Below are 21,355 nucleotides of genomic sequence, written 5' to 3'. Positions count from 1 at the left end.
AGCAGGAATGCATTAGCACTTATTTTTTGGCACATTGCGATTATTACTAACTGGACTTTTAGAATAAAGAGCTCTCTGTTCGGCAGAGAAGCTAGAAAATTTTATGTGGCGGAAATGCAAAGGATCTGGAATTATTCAACCCTACACTCTCCCAAATTACCACTTCTTGAAATGTAAGGAAGATCATTTTCTGCATTAAAGAATGTTTTAGCAGACAAATACATGAGGCCTAAATGAGGAGAATTTGGATTATTATTTATTTATCATATTACTGTTAGTGCTGGAGGTCTCCAAAGAGATGCTCTACTCATCTTCGATACAGCTCTTTTCATTTAAGCAGAGAGGGCCCATCTTTAAGGGAACTAAATCTGTCAGGAGAGAAAGGTATTCAGGAGAAATTGTCTGTGCTCTATAGTAAAGGACCAACTCCGGCATTTGTCCTGAATTGAAAATGAGAAACTACACCAGTCCCGGGCGGCTATGAGAACTGACCAAACTACAAATTTTTTTATTGACAAACCTATTTGTGTCCGTATTAGACCTATGAGTAATTGTCAAAATATTACTCTGTATCAATATTTATATGTGGTACGGGTACTGCAATGAAATTTAAATTTATTGGCGACTGAGGTGTATACAATAGTATACAGTCCCCTGGCTATCCTTAGAGATAGAAACAGGCTTCATCTCTCCACAGAATTTTCTACGGCTATTCATTGACCACTTCAGTGCGGGCAAGGAATTACAGAGTGAAAATGTTTGTCTTGCTGGCATGTCAGCTGGAAGCAAATCCTGTACATGGGTGGTTTTATGTGGATAGTAATGCAGGATGTTTCATAGGATTTTATGCACCATGCTTGCAGGCATGTCCTACATTTGGGCAATTTCCCACGCACAGCATGTCTGCAAACCACCATTCGACACTCCTACAATGCTGTGGCCACATCTTTGACAGGAGTGAGATCAACTGCTTTCCTTTCTCTTTGTCACATTGCAATTCAATAGAACCTGTCTTTTTCAAGTTTTGTAACCATTTTTGCCAGACCTTAGCAGACATTGGAGCAAATGCATTTTTCGTAACCATGAATGTCCAGGACTTGTGTAGGGCTAAGGGCGCATTGTACCATTCTTGTGAAACTTTACCAGTAGCATTTGATTCTTCATGGAGACAGTCATGTTGAGCACCTCAGGCACAAACTGAGAAACAGCTATGTGCCGCACCGTTGGTGTGCGTACCCTGACACTTACAGCACAGTCTATTAGTCAAATTTTCTATTGTTCCATGGTGTTTCCCCAGGTCAATAATATGCTGTTCCATTCTGATTTCATTCTGGGCAACAGTTCTCTTTCTACAGCATTTTAAACTGTAAATTTAATTGCGGAAACCTTGTATCTTACAGTGAGAGTAGGGGAGTCATCGTTTCTGCTGTGCAAGATGGGTCTTGGAATTTGCTAATCAGGCTTTTGCAAGAAGATGTGTGTTCCTGGGAGTACCTCCCAGTTAATATTTTACAGCATTCCCTTTTCATTTCTCTCGCCCTTGGAGTTGGTAATTTGTCACAACGCCGGCTGTGAAAGCTTAAATGCTATAATTAATGATTGCCACAACTTTGTTTTCTTCCTTTTTAGTAGAGTCCATTTAGTAATTACATATGTTTCCTTTTATAACAAAACTATTGCAGGTAAGTTTCAGTTCTTAATTACATCCATTATTGTGAAGCAGTCATTCTAATACATTTGGGAATAGAATTAGCCAGTCACATTTCTATTCCAGCGGCTCAGGTATGTTTTTAGTTTGGAATGAAACTTCTACTATAGTGCGCACATTACAATACTTTTTATTGTTCTTGCCACAAATTTGCAGTTATTGGAAAAATCATTTATTTTAGTGGAATATTTTAGTAAAGAAACACTTGACAAAAATATTTTAAAAAAATCATTAATACTGATCTGCATCCAAAAGCTCCATCAGGAAAACACTAAAAGAACAGGACATTCTGACTGCACTTCTGTCCATGTTCAGTTTCTCTTTTTTTTCCACAACTGCCTTAAAAGTCTTCTTACATTTCTGTTGTTGATGAGGCATGAGTGGCGCACATGCATGGGTTATTTCCTTTCTTATTTTTAACACACTACAATAATGTAAGCTTCAAAAAAATGGTACAGTGTTTTTGTTCCATTTCAATGTTTGTTACAATGTATTCATAATATAATGAGTAGCATGTTTATTCATGTCTGTTGGATCAACAAGCAGTGAGAAAATTCTGCATTCTGAAAATGCACTAGTAACAACAATTCATTAAGAAATAAAAATGACAAGTAAAACAAATTCCAATTTTGTTATACTTATGCCGTTTGCTTGCTAAAAACACACTTCATTTTCTCAAAACAAATAATAAATTTATCAAAAATATTAGACCGATATTACTGTTGACACAGATGTTTGTATTCAGTTCCCTAATTTCTTTCAGGCATAACTGATTTATGCCAGAAATATCACTTTATATAGTAACATACCAACAAAGGAATAAGGTGTTTGCTCAGTACAAAGAATGTTACCCAGAAAATCAGTGTAACAATATTTGTTGCATCTTCTGTTCATAATTTTTGGGGCAATTTACAAATGACAATAAAAAATCCACTCTGTCACTCATTTATTTACACACATTAAAAAAAAAAAAACAATAAATACTAAGAATAAATATTATTGTGGCACAAACCAGGAAGATCACAGTTCATCTTGAAAGACATGAATGTTATGCAGGTGATCACCGTAATCAGTAACTTCACTACCAACAAATGTTTCATGGTGGTTAATTACTTCATCAAATGATAAAATACCATCCTCATTGTCATCAGACTCAGCAAACAGATGGGAAACTTCATCTTCTGCTATCTCCCTAAAACACAAGAAGCATATCAAGTTTTTTTAATAGTGTTGAATTTAAATCTAAGGAAACTTTTTCTTATACTGCTTACAAATACAACAATCCAAACCAGTGTTTGAAAGTAGAAAATCCTTTCAGTGGGGACACAACTAGCTACAAGGGAGGGTCAATGACTGTTAAGTTTGTGGATTTCCGGGAGCATGTAGGTGGGTGTGCAGAGAGTCACGGGGGTGAACAGGGAAATGGATTCAAGGGAGAGGTTCTGGGAAGGGCCTACAGCTCTAAGCAGGCGTTGGAGGTTATATTGGACTTCTGTGATAGGATCCCTCCAGCAGAGTTTACAGGTGGAGGAGTCGGACAATTTGTAGTAGGGACTGCACGGACAATTTGTAGTAGGGACTGCACAGTAGCATTATCTTGTGGAGGCAACAGATGTGCCACAGAGATATGTTTTTGCAGTACCAGGTTTGTGAAGGACAGGGACTGGTGGAATTTGAAAAAGTGGAGCCCACTGTGAAAGGAGTGCATGTCTGCAACTCAACATGTTGCCTTTACAGTGAGTAGCAATCTATCCTTTTCATAATTGTTCGTATCCAAACCTGGACACCCCACTTTTTAATTGCCAGATGCACTATCCAAGCACCTTGCACAGAATGGCTTACCACTAAGGTGTGTGTTCCGAGTGCAGTTAGATATACTTATAATTTATAGTGGACGCATTCTTTACTTCCACTATAGGAATTTTAATTTCCAACCAAACATGTCTTATTTTTTAAAAATGTTTATCTTAATAACCAATGAATTAAGAATTATTGTCCTACTTTTCTTGAAGACATCACTAATGTTCCATTACACTAGACTCTCGCTAATCTGGGCGTTCCTGGCACATATGGGTGCCGGATTATTGAGTGTCTGAAATTTATTTTATTCATTTATTTTGTTTTTTAATTATCTTGAAAACATTGGGGATATAGCATGCTGTACTTTATTAAACTGAAGGATACAATTTTGAAACATAAAGGATATACTTTATAAAATCCATAAATATATTAATTCTCAAAGAAAACTTAGTCCTTGAGTGTATACTGTACATAATTATACAGTCTTATCACTTCCTATGAAACATGTCCCCAATTTTTAACTGTCACAACGATGATACGCGACAGTGGCACGCTTTATCACGCAACCGCTTTACAAGCATTACATTGGTACCGCATGTATCTGGTTGTTGCAGAATGTACTCCAGGAAGACCTCAGCAGCTTCGGCACCAGCAGTGTGAGAAATATTCATGCTCTCTCCTACTGTGTCCTCTTCTTCATAACTTTCATCATTAATCTCTTGCACACTTATTTCTACATCTGTTAAAGTTTTGTCCGTATCACAGTATCCTCATTCAGCCACTTAGTAACTTCATCATCATCAATTTTTTTCTCCTCCTGGAAGGTTGTGGAACATGTCCGTGTACAAAGTATTTGATAATTCCATATCGACTGGCACATTGCCATCGCTCACTACTGGATCCAACTCAGCATCAACGGATGGCCACAATTTTCTCCAGCTCTTCATTATGGTAGCATTCTCCACTTTATCCCATGCTTCGGCTGCTTGAAAAACAACATCACACATGTTAATTGCTTTCCACACCTTCAGCATAGTCTCAATAGAGTCGTTTTCACTTTCGTTCAACAAGAAGACGAGAAGTGAATGTCGATAATGACGTTTGATTGATTCCAAAATTCCCTGGTCCATGGGCTGAATTAGAGCTTCCACATTGGGTGGGAGAAAGAGTGCTTGTATACCATCGGACTTTAAGAGAAACATTTGAAGGATAACTGGGAGCAGTGTCAATTATAAGGATAGCTTTCAGTGGAAGCTTTTTCTTCTTTAGCTCTTTTCTCACTGCTGGTACAAACGTTTCATAAACCGCTGAGAGAATATTTGTCTGTCCATCCACGCTTTCTTCTGAGCGCAATACTGCACTGGTAGAGTACTCATGTCAGACTGCTGAAAACAACGAGGATGTTTAGATTTTGTAGACGTTTGGATTTTCCAATCACCATACGCGGTAGTTTATGACTCCCATTTGCATTACAATACAGCATTAATGTTATGCGCTGTTTCTGTTGCTTGTCACCACAAGCTTCCTTCTCATTCTTGTTTTTGAAGGAAGCACCTTTTAAAAGAGTCCTGTCTCATCAGCATTATACAAGACATCAGTAGTTAAATCTTCTTCCTCTTTTATCTTCCATATCTTGCTTACGGACTCAGCATCCTTATCATCAGCTGAGCGACTTTCCCCAATGACTGTCAGCTGCCGAATGCCATGTCATTTTTTCCAGTTTGATAGCCAACCTTTGCTCACTGCAAACAAGTTACTGCCACCAAGTTGTTTGTTAAATGCAGCTGCTTTTTCCTTTATAATCAGGCCACTGACTGGAATTCCTTTATTGCATTGTTTTATGAACCATCTATAACAGCTACGTCCAGTTTTTCATTCTCACTCTTTCACATAATCTTCCGTTTTCCCAACGCTACCCATTCGTCTAGAGTACTGTCAAATAACATCTTTCTGTCTGATGTCATAAATAGTTGCTCGTCCAACAATGAACTCAGCAGCAATGGCTTTCCGCGAAGAACCTCAATTTAACTTATCTAAAATTCCGAGTTTCTGCTTGAGGCCTACTGTAACGTGTTTCCTTTTAGAAGACATGATTCCGAACTGTAAAGGAAGCTACAATTTCAAATACAGTATATAAAGCATTGTTTAACTAACCATTGTTGAATATGATAATTCATTGTGCACGTGTTTCTGGATGTGCACCACATTACCGACAGGCTGGACTACTGAGGGCCAGATTAGCGAGAGCCTAGTGTATTTTTACATGATCAGGCTATTCATTTGTGACTTGGACATGTGGTACCCACATATACTGCTTTCAGCTTGAAGGCAAGTGCACATGGAAAAAAAAATGTAATGAAGGATGACAATGAGTCTATGATTTACATTCCATATTTGTTTCATCCAGTGTGTCTGGATAGTGATACAGGCCACATAATAAAATTCCCTTGATTTTTAGTTTCTTCAAGAAGCTTAAAGCATGTACACATGAAGCTCATGGGAAACAAGCATAGAGATCCTTAGGTTACAACACTTACCACAACCGTGTTATTGTGAGCACCATATCCATAATTTGTAATCACTAACCTTGAGAAGTTTTAAGAAATGGCATCATTTATACATTATCGTATCAAAATACAATTCACTACAGAAAAGTTAGAAGTAACTAGGAGACAGAATAGCTAGCTAGAATTAAATCAATCTTCTGGGGTAAAATTTCAAGTACTTCCAATAAACATTTGAAAGCAGGGAGAGACAAAAAAACTATCCTAACTTTTTGATCTGTTAGTCCCTTCTGCAGGCAGGAGTGAGAGATGTGTTGTGGAACCTTGGAAAGAAGGGACTGTCATGCAAATCGCATGTTGAAAGGAACTCTCCTGTTGTGAGGACAAGGACACATGAAGATAAAGGGGGAGGTTACGAAGAGAGGAGGACGTTATCAATGATAGTTAATTTGTAAGTGCCATACTCTCTTTGTCACCTCTCTATCATCCTTACCTCTCCTTGTCCTCACAATACGTGGTTCGCTCTAAACTTGAGGTCTGATTGGTCCCTCATTACAACCTCCTTCCCCCATGAGAAAGAAGATAGTTCCAAAAGATAGGACAGTTTTTCCTATTTTGACTTTAGCCTCCAAAAAGTACGTACTGGCCACCCAACTGTCTCTTTGCAACTTTACATGTATACTTTAACATGAATTAAGTTGACATGACTAATATCAATGCTTTCCAGCAAGTTTGAAAGGTAAATATCTGCTGCTGAGTTCTTAACACATACCTCTTAAATTCATGTGGAATAAACAAAGACATCAAGAAGGAGAAATGCTCATGATAAATATCGTCACTAGGAATGGACGATATTAATGTAACTATTAAAAGAAGATGGTTACCCAGTCAAATCTATCAAGCAAATAGTACATTCCAGACTCAACTCCATTACATCTAATACGGTAGAATTTACACAACTTTTACCTTCCCGCAATCTGCCAATTTTGCCACACGGACGTGACTTGCTTGCATCAAAGATGCAAACAGTTTTACTGTACGTGGAACCACAACAGAGGTGTATCTTTGGATGGGTCACAATAACATATGGTTCCTGAAGATGAGCCTTTAGGGTAACAGCATAGGAACAATCTAGGTAACTGTCCAATTTGGGCTTGTAACATTAACCATTATAGCTTCGCTATGTTGGTACTGTAAATGGCTCAAAGCAAGGGAAAACCACAGCCCCTATATTTTCCAAAGGGTATGCAGCTGTTCTGGATAGTTTAATGATAACATCCTCTTTGGCAAAACATTCCATAGCTAAAATATTGGACCCACCCAGAGACCAGAATGGGAGACTGAGGACAAGCAAAAAAACTAGTGTTATATGGGCCCAAACAATGAATCCTAGATCCCTTAATAAGGAAGGTAAGTTGGGGAATTTAAAATGATAAATAGATTTGCTAGAGTTAAATATAATGAAAATTTGTGAAGTACAGTGGTAGAATGAACAGGTCAATCAACACAAAATGAAACTGGAGCAACACAGGAGTAGGTTTAATAATGAATAATAAACTAAGAATGTGGGTAAACTCTTATAAGCAGCAAAGTGAATGAGTAACTCTTGCCAAGATAGATGCAAAGCCACCAATTAATATAGTAATACTTATTTGTGTGTTTACTAGCTTCAGAGATGAAGAGATTGAAAGAGTTATCATAAGAGACAAAACTACTCAGGTTGGAAATGGACATGAAAAAAGTTGAAGTGTGGAATTCAATAGCAGGAAACAGAAGAGAAGGAGACATAGGAGAACATGGACCGGGGGAAAGGTATATAGAGGGAGCCTCCTGGTATAATTTTATAAAGAGCAGGATTAAATTACTGATAACATTTGGTGGAAATATTGTGGCAGACAGCTGTACATGTGTGGAAGAGACCTGGAAAAAACTGGAAGGTTTCAGAAAGATTATGTAATGACAAGTCAGACATTTGAAAACACTGTTCTAAGCTGCAAAACATTCCCAGGGGTAAAAGCAAACTGACCATAATTTCGTGGTTATGAACTGCAGATTAAAACTGATGGAATTGCAAAAAGGTAGTAAATTAAGGAAACTGGATATGATAAACTGAAAGCGATTATCCATTGTTGCCTAAGGCACTTTCTCAAACAGGAAGGAAATACAACAGAAGACAAATGCGTAGTTTTGAGAGATGAAATAATGAAGGAAACATAGAATCAAATAGGCAGAAAGTGAAAGCACAGTAGAAATCCTTTGATAACACATGAGACTAAATACAAATGGTACAGGGATAAAATCTAATAATGAAGTGGACGAAAGCGAATGGGGATAACCAAGAAAATAAAACTGATAGAAACTGAAAATGGCAAAGCAGGAATGGTTAGAGAAGAAATACACAGTTGTAGAAGCACACATGGCTATGGGAAAGACTTAAGTCTCAATGGGCTTGACTGTATCCAAGAATCAAGAAAAGAAGTGAGAGGGGTGCAAAAGGATGAAAGTGGAAGAGGTGTGCATTTCCTGTAGTCTGGAGACCATTTGAGCTACAGCATGGAGCCTGGCATTGTCACAGAGGGAGATGACCTGTCCCAATCAGTTGGTCTCATCTTTTGGGCAATATGCATCCCTCAGCTTCAACAACTAACAGTAGTTCAATGTGCAAAATGCCTTCCTGGTGGACAAAAGTTGTTGAAAGAATCTTGCCAGCTGCCAGATTCTTGGCTTTCACTAGAGTGACCTCCCCTTTCCACAGCAACTCCGTAATGTTTTTGGATTCCATGAGTGTAGTGGTAGACCCATGTTTCATCGCAGGTGGTGATCCAACTCAAAAATGTATCACCTTCTTTAGCAAACCTTGCTGTAAGCTTCTCTTGTGCCCCCAAATGTCTCCACTTCTGATTTTCGGTCAAAAGGAGAGGGACCTATCTGTAACACACTTTACAGAACTGTAGGTCATTTCTGATGATTAGCTGACAGCTCCCATAACGTATTCCAGCTTGTTCTGCAATTTCTGATACTCGCCTGTTAATCGGCTTCAAGCGTGTCTCTCACCATGCCAACATTTTCAGCTGTAAGGCTGGTCTGAGAATGGCGATAATGTTGCTGATCTTTCACAAGTTCTTTTCCTTTCTTTGACTTTTTATGCCAGGCAAACACATGTGTCCTTGACAACATTTGATCACTGAACTGTGCAGTCAATCTCTGGAAAATTTCCATTGTTTGAACTCCTTAACGAGCAAGAAATTTTACAATTATGCGTGCACCTGTTGCTCTGATAGTGTTAGCATTACTGATGAAGCTATTGGAAGTATTTAACAGCCAGCTCTTCCCACTCCTAAACGGTCCCACCTAACAGTACTTGAAGTGCGGGTCCAGTTCTACAAACTGTTGACACTCAAGAACAAAAATCCCATTCATATTCGATTCAACCTTGTGGTTCAAAATGGGATAAAACCCAGGCAGCTAAAACCTATAGCTGGTATCTGAAGGTTAAACCAAGAATGGTCATCATAGTCAGCACCAACAAAAATGGGATGAGAAAATGCAGACTGTACAGACAATAGAGCTAATTAGCTTAAACAGTTAAATAAATAAAATCTGCTTGTAAAAGGTTAAAACAATGCATGACAATGCTGATGGAGAACGTAGCCTGAAGTCACTCAGTGCACGTCACAGTGAGAGGTATCTCTCATAACCACCCTTTACACTGAACGTGGAGATGAAGTGAATTTTGTTATAAAATTTGCTTTCCACCCCCCTCAGGAAATTTAGGACTCTGATAGCTGTTAACCTATTATCTTCAAGTATTGAGGTAGACCGTTTGATTGCTAGTCTCAAATCAGCCAGTAGGGCACACTTGGCAAGAATATGGGCTATTGTGAGATAACTTTCACAGCTGCATGTAGGAGGATCTCGTGGATAAGTCTGGTGTGGCTGGTACACTGTCGGCATAGTGCAATGACATCTTTCTGAGAAACCTGGAGAAAGTATGCCATCCCCCTTGATCACAATTAGGTCACTGAGGGTTGTGGTAGCCTGCCATTCCATACCCCAGGGGTTCCAATGTGATGTCACAGTTACAGTTACAATCTTAAGTCTGCAGCCCTTACTCAGAGTACAAGTTTGTCACCTATAGTTGCTTTTTTAGCTAATCTGTTAGAAAGTTAATTCCCTGGAATACCCATGTAGCTCTATGTCCAGATGAACCTTACTGTCGTACTGGAGCTGCAGAGGACACTGGCGACTAAAAGGATTTCTGGGTAGCACTTAACTATTACTTGTAAGCAGTTCAGAGTTTCTACAAAACAGGAAGTCCTTCATTATGAGAGTTTTTAAATACGGCAGAGCCCATGTTGTGGCAACAAACTCTGCAGTATATACACTGCATGCACTCAGCAGAGTGTACTTCTCGTGCCCCCTTGCATGTGCAAAAGCATAACCACCCCCATGACAGACTTTTGATCTGTCCATGTAGGTGCATGCCACATCTGGGTAACCATGGAGACATGAATGAAACAGCCATTTGAGAACGGTGGTATCAGCATTTTTCTTAGGACTACAAAAGAGGTCCATTTGAATCATAAAACTAGGTTACATGGCACGGGTGCACCGAGAGGGAACACTCTGAACACAGACAAAAGATGGCAGTTGGATGCCTAGCAGAGAGCTTCACGTCATATCACAGCTGGTCATCCATTTCTGAGTGATTCATAAACCATCTTGAATTTCTAATTGTGGTCCGCCCCATTAGCTGAACGGTCAGCGCGTTGGAAAGCCACGCACAGGGGGCCGGGTTCAATTCCTGTCTGGAGTGGGAGATTTTCTTCCCTCAGGGACTGGGTATTGTATCATCATTTCATCCCCACTAACGACGCACAAGTCGCCCAATGTGGCGTCACACTCAATAAGACTTGCACTTGGCGGTCGAACTTCCCGCTACGTAACTCCCAGCCACTGACGCCATGCGATCATTTCCATTTCTGATTGTGAAAGGAGAATTGAGTAATATGAGTGGGGCAGACATATGACAGATTGTGACCCCATAGTTGACCAGATACCGTTAATTTTTGGCTCTCAGTGGTGGGACATCGGCTTTCAACAAGAGGCTGTCTACAGGGCTGGTGCAGAAGCCTAGAGCTGACAACCACATACCTCTAAGTCGACAGGGTCTCTCAAACTCAGTACCGACAGTGCTGCCGACTCACACAACACAGCCTTAGTCCATTCAGCATAAAATTAAAGATTTATTTAAAAAAGAAAGAAAGTAAAGGAAACCACACAGAAGAACTGTGTGGTCTTCATCCCAGAAGGTACTGCTCAGAAATCTCGAGGATATTTAGTGTGTGGTAACCACTTTAATTTACTGTCAAATAAAAGACCTAAAAGTTTGAAAGTTTTAGTGACTTAAAACAAGTTGTTACTAAGGTAAAGGTCTGGGTGCGGAAGTATAGTTCTGAGTCGGCAAAACATCATAACAGGAGTTCCCGGGAGGAAATTTATATCCATGGTTTAGGGCCAAATTATTATCTTGATGTATTGAAAGGTGGCTACACTGAGCCACTGCGCCAGAGATTGCGCCAAAGAGTATTATTCAGCCGCCTCCACAGTGCTTGGGGAGAGCTCGTAGTAGTCAGTGTCTGTCGAGGACTCGTGGTAGTCAGTTCTTGGGGAGAGCTCGTAGTAGAGTGTTTGTTGAGATGTGCTAGTAGGCAGTGCTTGCTGAGATGTGATATTGGAGAGTTCTGGTTGAGATGTGGTAGTAGCGTGTCGGTGTGGAGAGATTCTAATGTTTAGAGTGCTTTTCATCACTATAAATTAAGATAACAAACTACTTCTACCACGAGCCCTCGACAGGCACTGACTACTACGAGCTCTCCCCAAGCACTGTGGAGGCGGCTGAATAATACTCTTTGGCGCAATCTCTGGCGCAGTGGCTCAGTGTAGCCACCTTTCAGTATGCCTCTTGAAGTTAGCGATCTATGGTGTGCAATGGTGCAGAGCTGTAATATAAGAAAATGTCATCCACATACAGTGATGGCAAAACCAGGGACCTCGCAGTCGAAGAGAGAGAAATTCTGGGTAAAAATGGAAAGCCCTACTCACGCAGCGTAGACAGGATGTGATAGCACCAGGTGGTATTGTTAAGTCTTTTGCATGACAAAGGACACACCAATCAGGTGTTGGCGATGTGTGAAAACATTCCTCACTGTACAGTCGTAGACAAAACGAGCAAGACCCCTCGCCTTTTCGTTATGCTGATCCGCACGGCTTCAAAGTCTGCTACACAGCATAACAGGCAAGGCGACGAAGTGCTACCAACATACTATGCACAGGCGTGAAATTGACAAACTATCTGAATTTTTTAGGCTGTTTTCAATAATTTGTAAGACTATATTAATGCTGCTTAGTGTGTTAAATACAACACGTAAATATAAGACAGAACTGAAAAAAGAAACGCTAATTGGTATGAACTGTACCAAAAAAATGAATTTCAACTTATCGAGATAACATAACTGTTTTAGTAGGACAAAGAACCCCAGATCGTTACGAATTAGCAAAATATCTGCATTCGGCCGCGAAATGGTCTGTGTCAACGTTCAGACCAGTCATACTGGATTACCGTTGCTGACCTACCATGAAAGTGTGCAAATTTAGCAATGCGTGAAGATTCATAACAATATTCAGTTAAAAATCATTCAGTGCTACACTTAAGTCAATTCCATTATTGACAGAAGCGGAAAAAGTAGACAGTAAAATGTACGAAATTCTACAAGAGCGTCATATTGACATCCACAGGGTGCCAGTACAGAATAAAGGTAGCGATAAAACGTATTGGGGATGCGAGAATTTCTTAAAATTGCTTTACTGATATTCTACCTGCCTCCATCGAGATTAGAACCGAAAACAAACCAGACCTTCCTTTCACTACGCTAGCAGACAACCCAGGCAAACAGCCCTCTATTATTACCCCAGACTTGAATAAGCGGGCAATTTCGCAATGAAAATGGCAAAATGATCTGCAGTTTCTGTTGCATAGAGCTTTCTGGACTCAAAAACATGAATTTTCTTCCTTTATGTCACTGCTTATGTGACAATCATTCGGGATGTTTATCGAAATAACAAAATACTGCCATTAGAGAGTAAATTTAGTAGGATAATTCTGCACCACCCCATGAAATAAACGGCTACATAGCTGCCAAACATATTCTACACTGTTTGGAATTCTCCACTAGACTCGCCACAGCCAGAAAACGTTCATTAGCTGAAGTGTTTCTTAAACGTGTATGGGCAAATGGATTCTATTTGTGCATTCCTGTAAACGTGATTTGGATCGAAAGTGTAGCTACGATTAATATGCTGATGTATCGACTGCAACTAGAACATTTCGAATAAAGAATAGGGGGTGTTATTTACGCGGCCCTCATCTTCAGTAGCTGTCGTAGCTGTTTTCATTGTTATGATTTCGTCACCTAAACCGGTAAAAACGAAACCCTACTAGTCTCACTTTCTTGACCGTCTATCGGTCTACCCAACCCTTAAAACCTGTTTACCTTTCATTTTAGCCATTCACACTTTGCTTTGACATTCTAATCTTTGATTTCATTTTATTATTATGTACCTTTTCTTCAGTAAAAGTCAACGGTAGTAAGTTTCAAGATATGAAGAATAACTGGAAGTTTTTAATTTGTAGAATAGTGTATTTAACAGTTAATATTTTCAACAAATCTGTAGTTATAGGACCTATTAAGAAGCAAGTAAAAAATGGCATTGTGGAAAGATCAGGTTGGTCTCTAAAGGGTAACAACGGTAAAATAGCAAATACGAAACTATGGGTAACAACTACTGTTGATGGTGAGGAGCCATAATCGATATGCCGCTATTCTGTAATTGTATTTCTGAAGTTTATCGTCAATCCTAGGACTGAAACCGATACTCTGTTTTACGTAAAGAATATAACCTTCAAAATTTATTTAGCAGCGCAGAATATTAAATCATAGTTTATAGATCAGGAACCTAATCCAACTGCCTTTAATTTTATTCTCACGGATGACATTGAGACAGTAAATAACAAGAGAAATAACAAAACTCTCAGAATCAATATAGAGAATTCAAGTGTCCAGTGGATTCAAAAGTTTGCTATAATAGTGAATAATTGCTTGTACTGACTCCTTCATGCCTACGTTTTCTGTCGGACAATGTTTGAAACTAGGACTAGCAAGGTAAACAATTTTTCCACAAATTGTCAAATTGGAAGTCGGAGAGCCAGTTACATAAATTACGATGACAACAAACGTTTTTCAAGTAAACTGATCACAGGAGGCATCCAACGCATTTATTGTGTGTTACATGCACAGTATGTAAACTGGCAACGTCACCAACACACAATACCACTAACAAGGGAACATCCCCATCGCACCCCCCCTCAGATTTAGTTATAAGCTGGCACAGTGGATAGGCCTTAAAAAACTGAACACAGATCAATCGAGAAAACAGGAAGAAGTTGTGTGGAACTATGAAAAAAATAAGCAAAATATACAAATTGAGTAGTCCATGCGCAAGATAGGCTACATCAAGGAGAAGGTGAGCTCAGGAGCGCCGTGATCCCGTGGTTAGCGTGAGCGTCTGCGGAACGAGAGGTCCTTGGTTCAAGTCTTCCCTCGAGTGAAAAGTTTAATTTTTTATTTTCAGACAATTATTATCTGCCCGTCCGTCCGTCCGATGCGAGGTAACTGCGCCCTAGCATGATGACGCTACACCTAAACAAACATCGAAACACATGACGTCAGTCGACTACAGCGCACGGAAGAGAGAGTATTCCTGCTAACGAGGCTCCCTGGCTGGCAGTTGACTGTTCGCTACTTTGGATGAGAGTGCATTAAATACGTGAGATGCATTCCGTGGGCAATACGAATCCAGCAAATATAGCTCGCGACTTCAATAACAATGTCAATGAATATTTTCCGAACTGTAAGGCATCAGAAAGTTCCTTAAGGGATCGAACAATTGTCAAACATTTGTATGATTATTTCCTACATTTGTTGATAAACAGAACGTGTGGTGATGATTGTCTGAAAGTAGAAAATTAAACTACTCCTTCGAGGGAAGACTTGAACCAAGGACCTCTTGTTCCGCAGCTGCTCACGCTAACCACATGTCCACGGCGCTCCTGAGCTCACACTATCCTTGATGTTGCTTATCTTGCGCATGGACTACTCAGTTTGTATATTTTGCTTATTTTTTCATAGTTCCACACAACTTCTTCCTGTTTTCTCGATTCATCTGTGTTCAGTTTTTCGAGGCCTATCCACTGTGCCAACTTATAACTAAATCTGAGGAGGGTCCGATGGCGAGGTTCCCTTGTTAGCTATGAAACAACTGTAGCAAAACGGAGCATCCTCGTTATCCATGTGATGTATAAGACGACTAATTCGCATCATAAATGTCAATGTAAGCATCAGTTTCTATTGGAACGTGCTTCCTGGACCAAATAAATACATTTCCTATGTCTTCAATGCGAATCATGTAGCAAATGTAATTTAAAGTACATAAAAATATCGAGTGAATTTACTAACATAATTATGAACCGCTCATGAACACAAATCGATGGTCATATAGTTGTCAAAAGTATTCTACAGTATTGCCATTGTCCATTAGACTAGAAAACGTTCGCTCAGCTGTGCCCAGCTCGCGCTTCGAAGACGCCACAGCATCGTCTGCCACCATTTCATGGGAAACGAAATATCTCAAGTGTACAGTCTTAGACATAAAAACTGACCGCCGGCCGGCCGCCACAGAGAGACTAAGTCAGAGTCGTTCACTTAACGTGGCCAATAAAACTGACCGCCCCTGACAACTCTTAAGTCCGGCCATCTGCACAATCTGGCAACACTGTTAGATGCGGAAGTGTTAGGAGGAAGTGTTATCTACTTCCGAGATGTTCTCGGATTGTGTGAGCCCGTGGTATAGTGGTAATCTTCGTGCATTCTAAACTTATGGTCGCCCGTTCGCGTCCAACTGGCTTTTTTTTAACCACATTTCGGTCTAAAGTTATGAGGCTGATTGAGCATCGAAGATAATTCGCTTAACATTCTACCCACCAGCAACAACAAGTATTCCAGAAACACCTCCACAGGACAGCTCGTGGCTGCGTCGCGATAATAACAGCTTACGCTCGAGCGTTTCCTCGCGCTGCAGCGGCTACCGGCCAGACGCCACCCGCCACCCGAAATCAGGCGCCGCCCATGTGAACGCGACGCCACGCTGTCAGTGTATGTATCAACTGTCATTTTCGAATTTGAAGTTCTAGTTATCATCTTGCAGTTAAGCATTGGATTTTGCATACTTGAAAATCATGAACTACAGTTAAGCATTGTAAAATTGAGTCGCAAGTGGAAAAAGGTGTGACATCTGCAACACAACGTTTACTTTTGGTATAACAGAGGGGTGAATGCAGAGGAGGCAGCTAGAAAGATTTGAACAGTGTTTGGAGCGAGTGCTTTTGGGAAAAATAAGCCAGAAAAAGATATTCGTGTTTCAACAAAGATCGTTCTGGCATGAATGATTTTCCACATTAAGGAAGTCTCGACTACTGATACATGTGATAGATTACCATTTTACCATCATGCGACATTTGCATTCAACAGGCAAAGTTCAGAAGTCTGGTGTAGGAGTACTGCATGCTCTAATTCGAAACAACAGAAATCAATGGAGTGACTATTATTGAACGTCATCAGGTCACTCATCGAGCATTCGTATGCAGTACTGTTACTGGTGACGTGTTATGATGCCTTTATCGTTAACTTCCTAAGAAGAAATGAAAGGCTGAGCCCACCAAAAGATGTAAACCCAAGGAAAGAGTAGTGTGAACATAATATTTCACATCTGATAAATCCAAAAGTGTGTTTTGGGCTACGAATTCTGCCCCCAGGGTGTATACAACACAGCTGGAATTTGTTGCCAACAACTGAGACCTTTCGGTTGCAGTGTAAGAAAATCGAGCAACAAAACTACATCACCTGTGCTACTGCATGATAACGCACTATGTTGATTTGAGAAACAAAACTATCCAGGAGATTGATAGGAAAGTCGTCTCTCAGGCACTTGTATTAATAGGGAAGTCCTCTCTCAAGCACTTGTCCCTCTCGTCATATATTTGTAAAATTTTACCTTTCCTGCTCTTGATTGATCAACCGTCAAGGCAATTCATTTCTAGACAAAAATACTCTTAAAAGTACCTGGTTTAATGACATCATTAGAACCAATAGGTTTCTACAGGCATAGAATTTGTAAACAACTTTAGCACTGTCAGATCGTTTTAGATATCGTGAAAGAAAATTCTGCTGCTGATTAATTTCTCTTTGATAATTACTGTTGCGTGTAGTAAACTAATGGAAAACGCAATTAAAATATTCACTGTACTAATACAAATTAAATTCAGCTTACTACAGAAACATAACGATGGCAGTCTATCTTAATAAAGCATGAAGTGTCTCTGAGACGATTGAGCCTATTTTAACTTGAATTAGTAGGAGATTACTGACTTTTAACTTTGAAAAGATCTGTATTTATTTCATTTCCTGTACCATTCGTAAGTATTATGAAAATGTGACATTTCATAGATAAAATTATGTATTCACAACAACAAAAAATATGTTGGCAGAAAACAAAAGTGGCTTTATGAATTTGGCTGTACCGTAAGGTTTTCACTCGGACACTAAGAGTTACTGAAAGTAGCAAGACGAATTTTGCTCGAGCGTTGTCTTAGCATTCCTTTATTGAGTTTTTATCTGCCTGCTTGTAGCTGTGCTACAAAATAATTAAAAATCTAGCTTTCAGCGAGTCTCGAAAGGCGAACGAAAGCAGCTTGCACCTGGCAGGAAAGCATGTTACCTGGGAACTGGCTTTTCCTACAGTGGGAAGACATCCTTTTGTGGTTGAATTGTTGGCAAATGTCAGTCAGACGTGTGCCGTTGGTCTAAGCGTTTTGGTGTGTTGAATTTGCACCAATGATTTTTCTACAGGTTTTTTCTGTACCAAATAGAGAGTTGAAGTCTCTCATTAGTATTTTCACGTCATCTTGGTGAATTTTGCTCATAGTATTTTCGAGTGTGTTCCAGAATTTTTTGACGTTTTCGGTGTTTTTCTTATTTTCAATGTTGGTGGGGGACACGTGCATTGATGAGTGTATATTTTTTATTGATGAGTGTATATTTTTTACCGGGGCTCTGAATGAGCATAGTCATAAGTCGCTTGTTGATGGGCCGGCCGCGGTGGCCGAGCGGTTCTAGGCGCTTCAGTCCGGAACCGCGCGACTGCTACAGTCGCAGGTTTGAATCCAGCCTCGGGCTTGGATGTGTGTGATGTCCTTAGGTTAGTTAGGTTTAAGCAGTTCTAAGTTCTAGGGAACTGATGACGTCAGACGTTAAGTCCCATAGCGCTCAGAGCCATTTGAACCATTTTTGAAGAATACAAGTATTTACAAACAGTAGAAGCAGGATTGCAGCGAACTGATCAGTTAACCAAGTGCCACATAGAGTACCTGTGTAATGAGTCATTCCAGCTGCATAGCTGAGGGTAACATTTTTTAAGCCAGCCTGGCCGGCATACTTGTATACTGACCATTCGTTACTTGACTAAATATGAACTACAATCTAATTCGCATGGTATAACTAAGGATTGGATGCTGTTGGAGTCCCGTTATTTTGATGGCAAGACATATGTTCCCAAATCACCTGTATTCCCTCAAAAAACAATTGCGTCTTAAATGTCGAAGGTCCGACGTCCACACTGTCGCAGCGCGTTGAAATAGGCAACGAAGGCAGATGAAAATTTGTGACCAACTGAGCTTCGAACCTAGACCTCCTGCTTACTAGACAGACGTTTTGACCACTGCACTATTATTTTTATAAAAGTTTGAGAAGACTTTCAGCACCAGGTAGGCTGAGGCAAAGAGGGCAGGGGTCGAAAATCCGAGGCCTGGCCACAATGCCTCCCCCATACCTGTCACTGAGCAGCTGCATTATTCACATGTATTCCATGTTTGCACTCATATATTTCTTGAAATTGTAGATCGAAATTGAAGTAGTAATTAAGGTAAAATTGCTTGTGGAACATAACTTATAACAGTGAACAGGGTGACGGAAAAATAAATAACATACATTCATTCAGAATTATATTTACAATTTAAGTTATTATGCACTGCATGCATATGAGGCCTGTAAGGAAGTCATATATTTTTCAACAAATGGAAGAAGTTTCGGAGCCGGAGGGGTTTTGCCAAATTAGAACAGTTCTGATTTTAGAACTAACGTAAATGAATATTCCAGGAATAAAAAATAGTGAAAGAATTGTATTCTGCTTCTAACCAATAAAACTGTCCACCCCTTTGTAGCCCACATAAAGCAATAGATAAAAAAAGTTTTAAACCATTAGTTATATTTGTTATTCTTCTTCAGCTTAAAATGTTCTCCTGCAATATAAAACATGCACTCTTCTAAGTTTTGTTTATTACGACGTAAAACACAAACTGTCCCAGAAGCCACGAATAACTGTTATTCATTGCGTACGGGTAACATGTCCAGTCGGGTTGTAAAGCTTCAGTTATACAAGCAGACATATATGTCTGCTTGTGTCTGTATGTGTGGATGGATATGTGCGTGCGTGCGAGTGTATACCTGTCCTTTTTTCCCCCTAAGGTAAGTCTTTCCGCTCCCGGGATTGGAATGACTCCTTACCCTCTCCCTTAAAACCCACTTCCTTTCGTCTTTCCCTCTCCTTCCCTCTTTCCTGATGAGGCAACAGTTTGTTGCGAAAGCTTGAATTTTGTGTGTATGTTTGTGTGTCTATCGACCTGCCAGCGCTTTCGTTCGGTAAGTCACCTCATCTTTGTTTTTATATATAATGCTTTATTAAGATAGACTGCCATCGTTATGTTTCTGTAGTAAGCTGAATTTAATTTGTATTAGTACAGTGAATATTTTAATTGCGTTTTCCATTAGTTTACTACACGCAACAGTATTTATCAAAGAAATTAATCAGCAGCAGAATTTTCTTTCACGATATCTAAAACGATCTGACAGTGCTAAAGTTGTTTACAAATTCTATGCCTGTAGAAACCTATTGGTTCTAATGATGTCATTAAACCAGGTACTTTTAAGAGTATTTTTGTCTAGAAATGAATTGCCTTGACGGTTGATCAATCAAGAGCGGGAAAGGTAAAATTTTACAAATATATGACGAGAGGGACAAGTGCTTGAGAGAGGACTTCCCTATTAATACAAGTGCCTGAGAGACGACTTTCCTATCAATCTCCTGGATAGTTTTGTTTCTCAAATCAACATAGTGCGTTATCATGCAGTAGCACAGGTGATGTAGTTTTGTTGCTCGATTTTCTTACACTGCAACCGAAAGGTCTCAGTTGTTGGCAACAAATTCCAGCTGTGTTGTATACACCCTGGGGGCAGAATTCGTAGCCCAAAACACACTTTTGGATTTATCAGATGTGAAATATTATGTTCACACTACTCTTTCCTTGGGTTTACGTCTTTTGGTGGGCTCAGCCTTTCATTTCTTCTTAGGAAGTTAACGATAAAGGCATCATAACACGTCACCAGTAACAGTACTGCATACGAATGCTCGATGAGTGACCTGATGACGTTCAATAATAGTCACTCCATTGATTTTTGTTGTTTCGAATTAGAGCATGCAGTACTCCTACACCAGACTTCTGAACTTTGCCTGTTGAATGCAAATGTCGCATGATGGTAAAATGGTAATCTATCACATGTATCAGTAGTCGAGACTTCCTTAATGTGGAAAATCATTCATGCCAGAACGATCTTTGTTGAAACACGAATATCTTTTTCTGGCTTATTTTTCCCAAAAGCACTCGCTCCAAACACTGTTCAAATCTTTCTAGCTGCCTCCTCTGCATTCACCCCTCTGTTATACCAAAAGTAAACGTTGTGTTGCAGATGTCACACCTTTTTCCACTTGCGACTCAATTTTACAATGCTTAACTGTAGTTCATGATTTTCAAGTATGCAAAATCCAATGCTTAACTGCAAGATGATAACTAGAACTTCAAATTCGAAAATGACAGTTGATACATACACTGACAGCGTGGCGCCGCGTTCACATGGGCGGCGCCTGATTTCGGGTGGCGGGTGGCGTCTGGCCGGTAGCCGCTGCAGCGCGAGGAAACGCTCGAGCGTAAGCTGTTATTATCGCGACGCAGCCACGAGCTGTCCTGTGGAGGTGTTTCTGGAATACTTGTTGTTGCTGGTGGGTAGAATGTTAAGCGAATTATCTTCGATGCTCAATCAGCCTCATAACTTTAGAC

The 21,355-nt window shown here is 39.9% G+C and overlaps 1 protein-coding gene across 1 annotated transcript in view; it reads right to left on the bottom strand.

Annotated features, from left to right (window-relative positions):
- Positions 1 to 2,023: 2,023 nt before the first annotated feature.
- LOC126457227 (reticulocalbin-2) overlaps positions 2,024 to 21,355 on the bottom strand; it is a 61,619-nt gene continuing 42,287 nt past the window's right edge. Inside the window, exon 6 of the mRNA XM_050093356.1 lies at positions 2,024 to 2,900. Coding sequence (XP_049949313.1) covers positions 2,729 to 2,900 — 172 coding nt within the window. The 3' untranslated portion in view covers positions 2,024 to 2,728. The remainder of the gene's footprint in view (positions 2,901 to 21,355) is intronic.

This window comes from Schistocerca serialis, chromosome 2, assembly GCF_023864345.2.
Source record: "Schistocerca serialis cubense isolate TAMUIC-IGC-003099 chromosome 2, iqSchSeri2.2, whole genome shotgun sequence".
Lineage (NCBI taxonomy): Eukaryota > Metazoa > Arthropoda > Insecta > Orthoptera > Acrididae > Schistocerca > Schistocerca serialis.
This window is presented reverse-complemented; position numbering and strand designations above follow the sequence as displayed.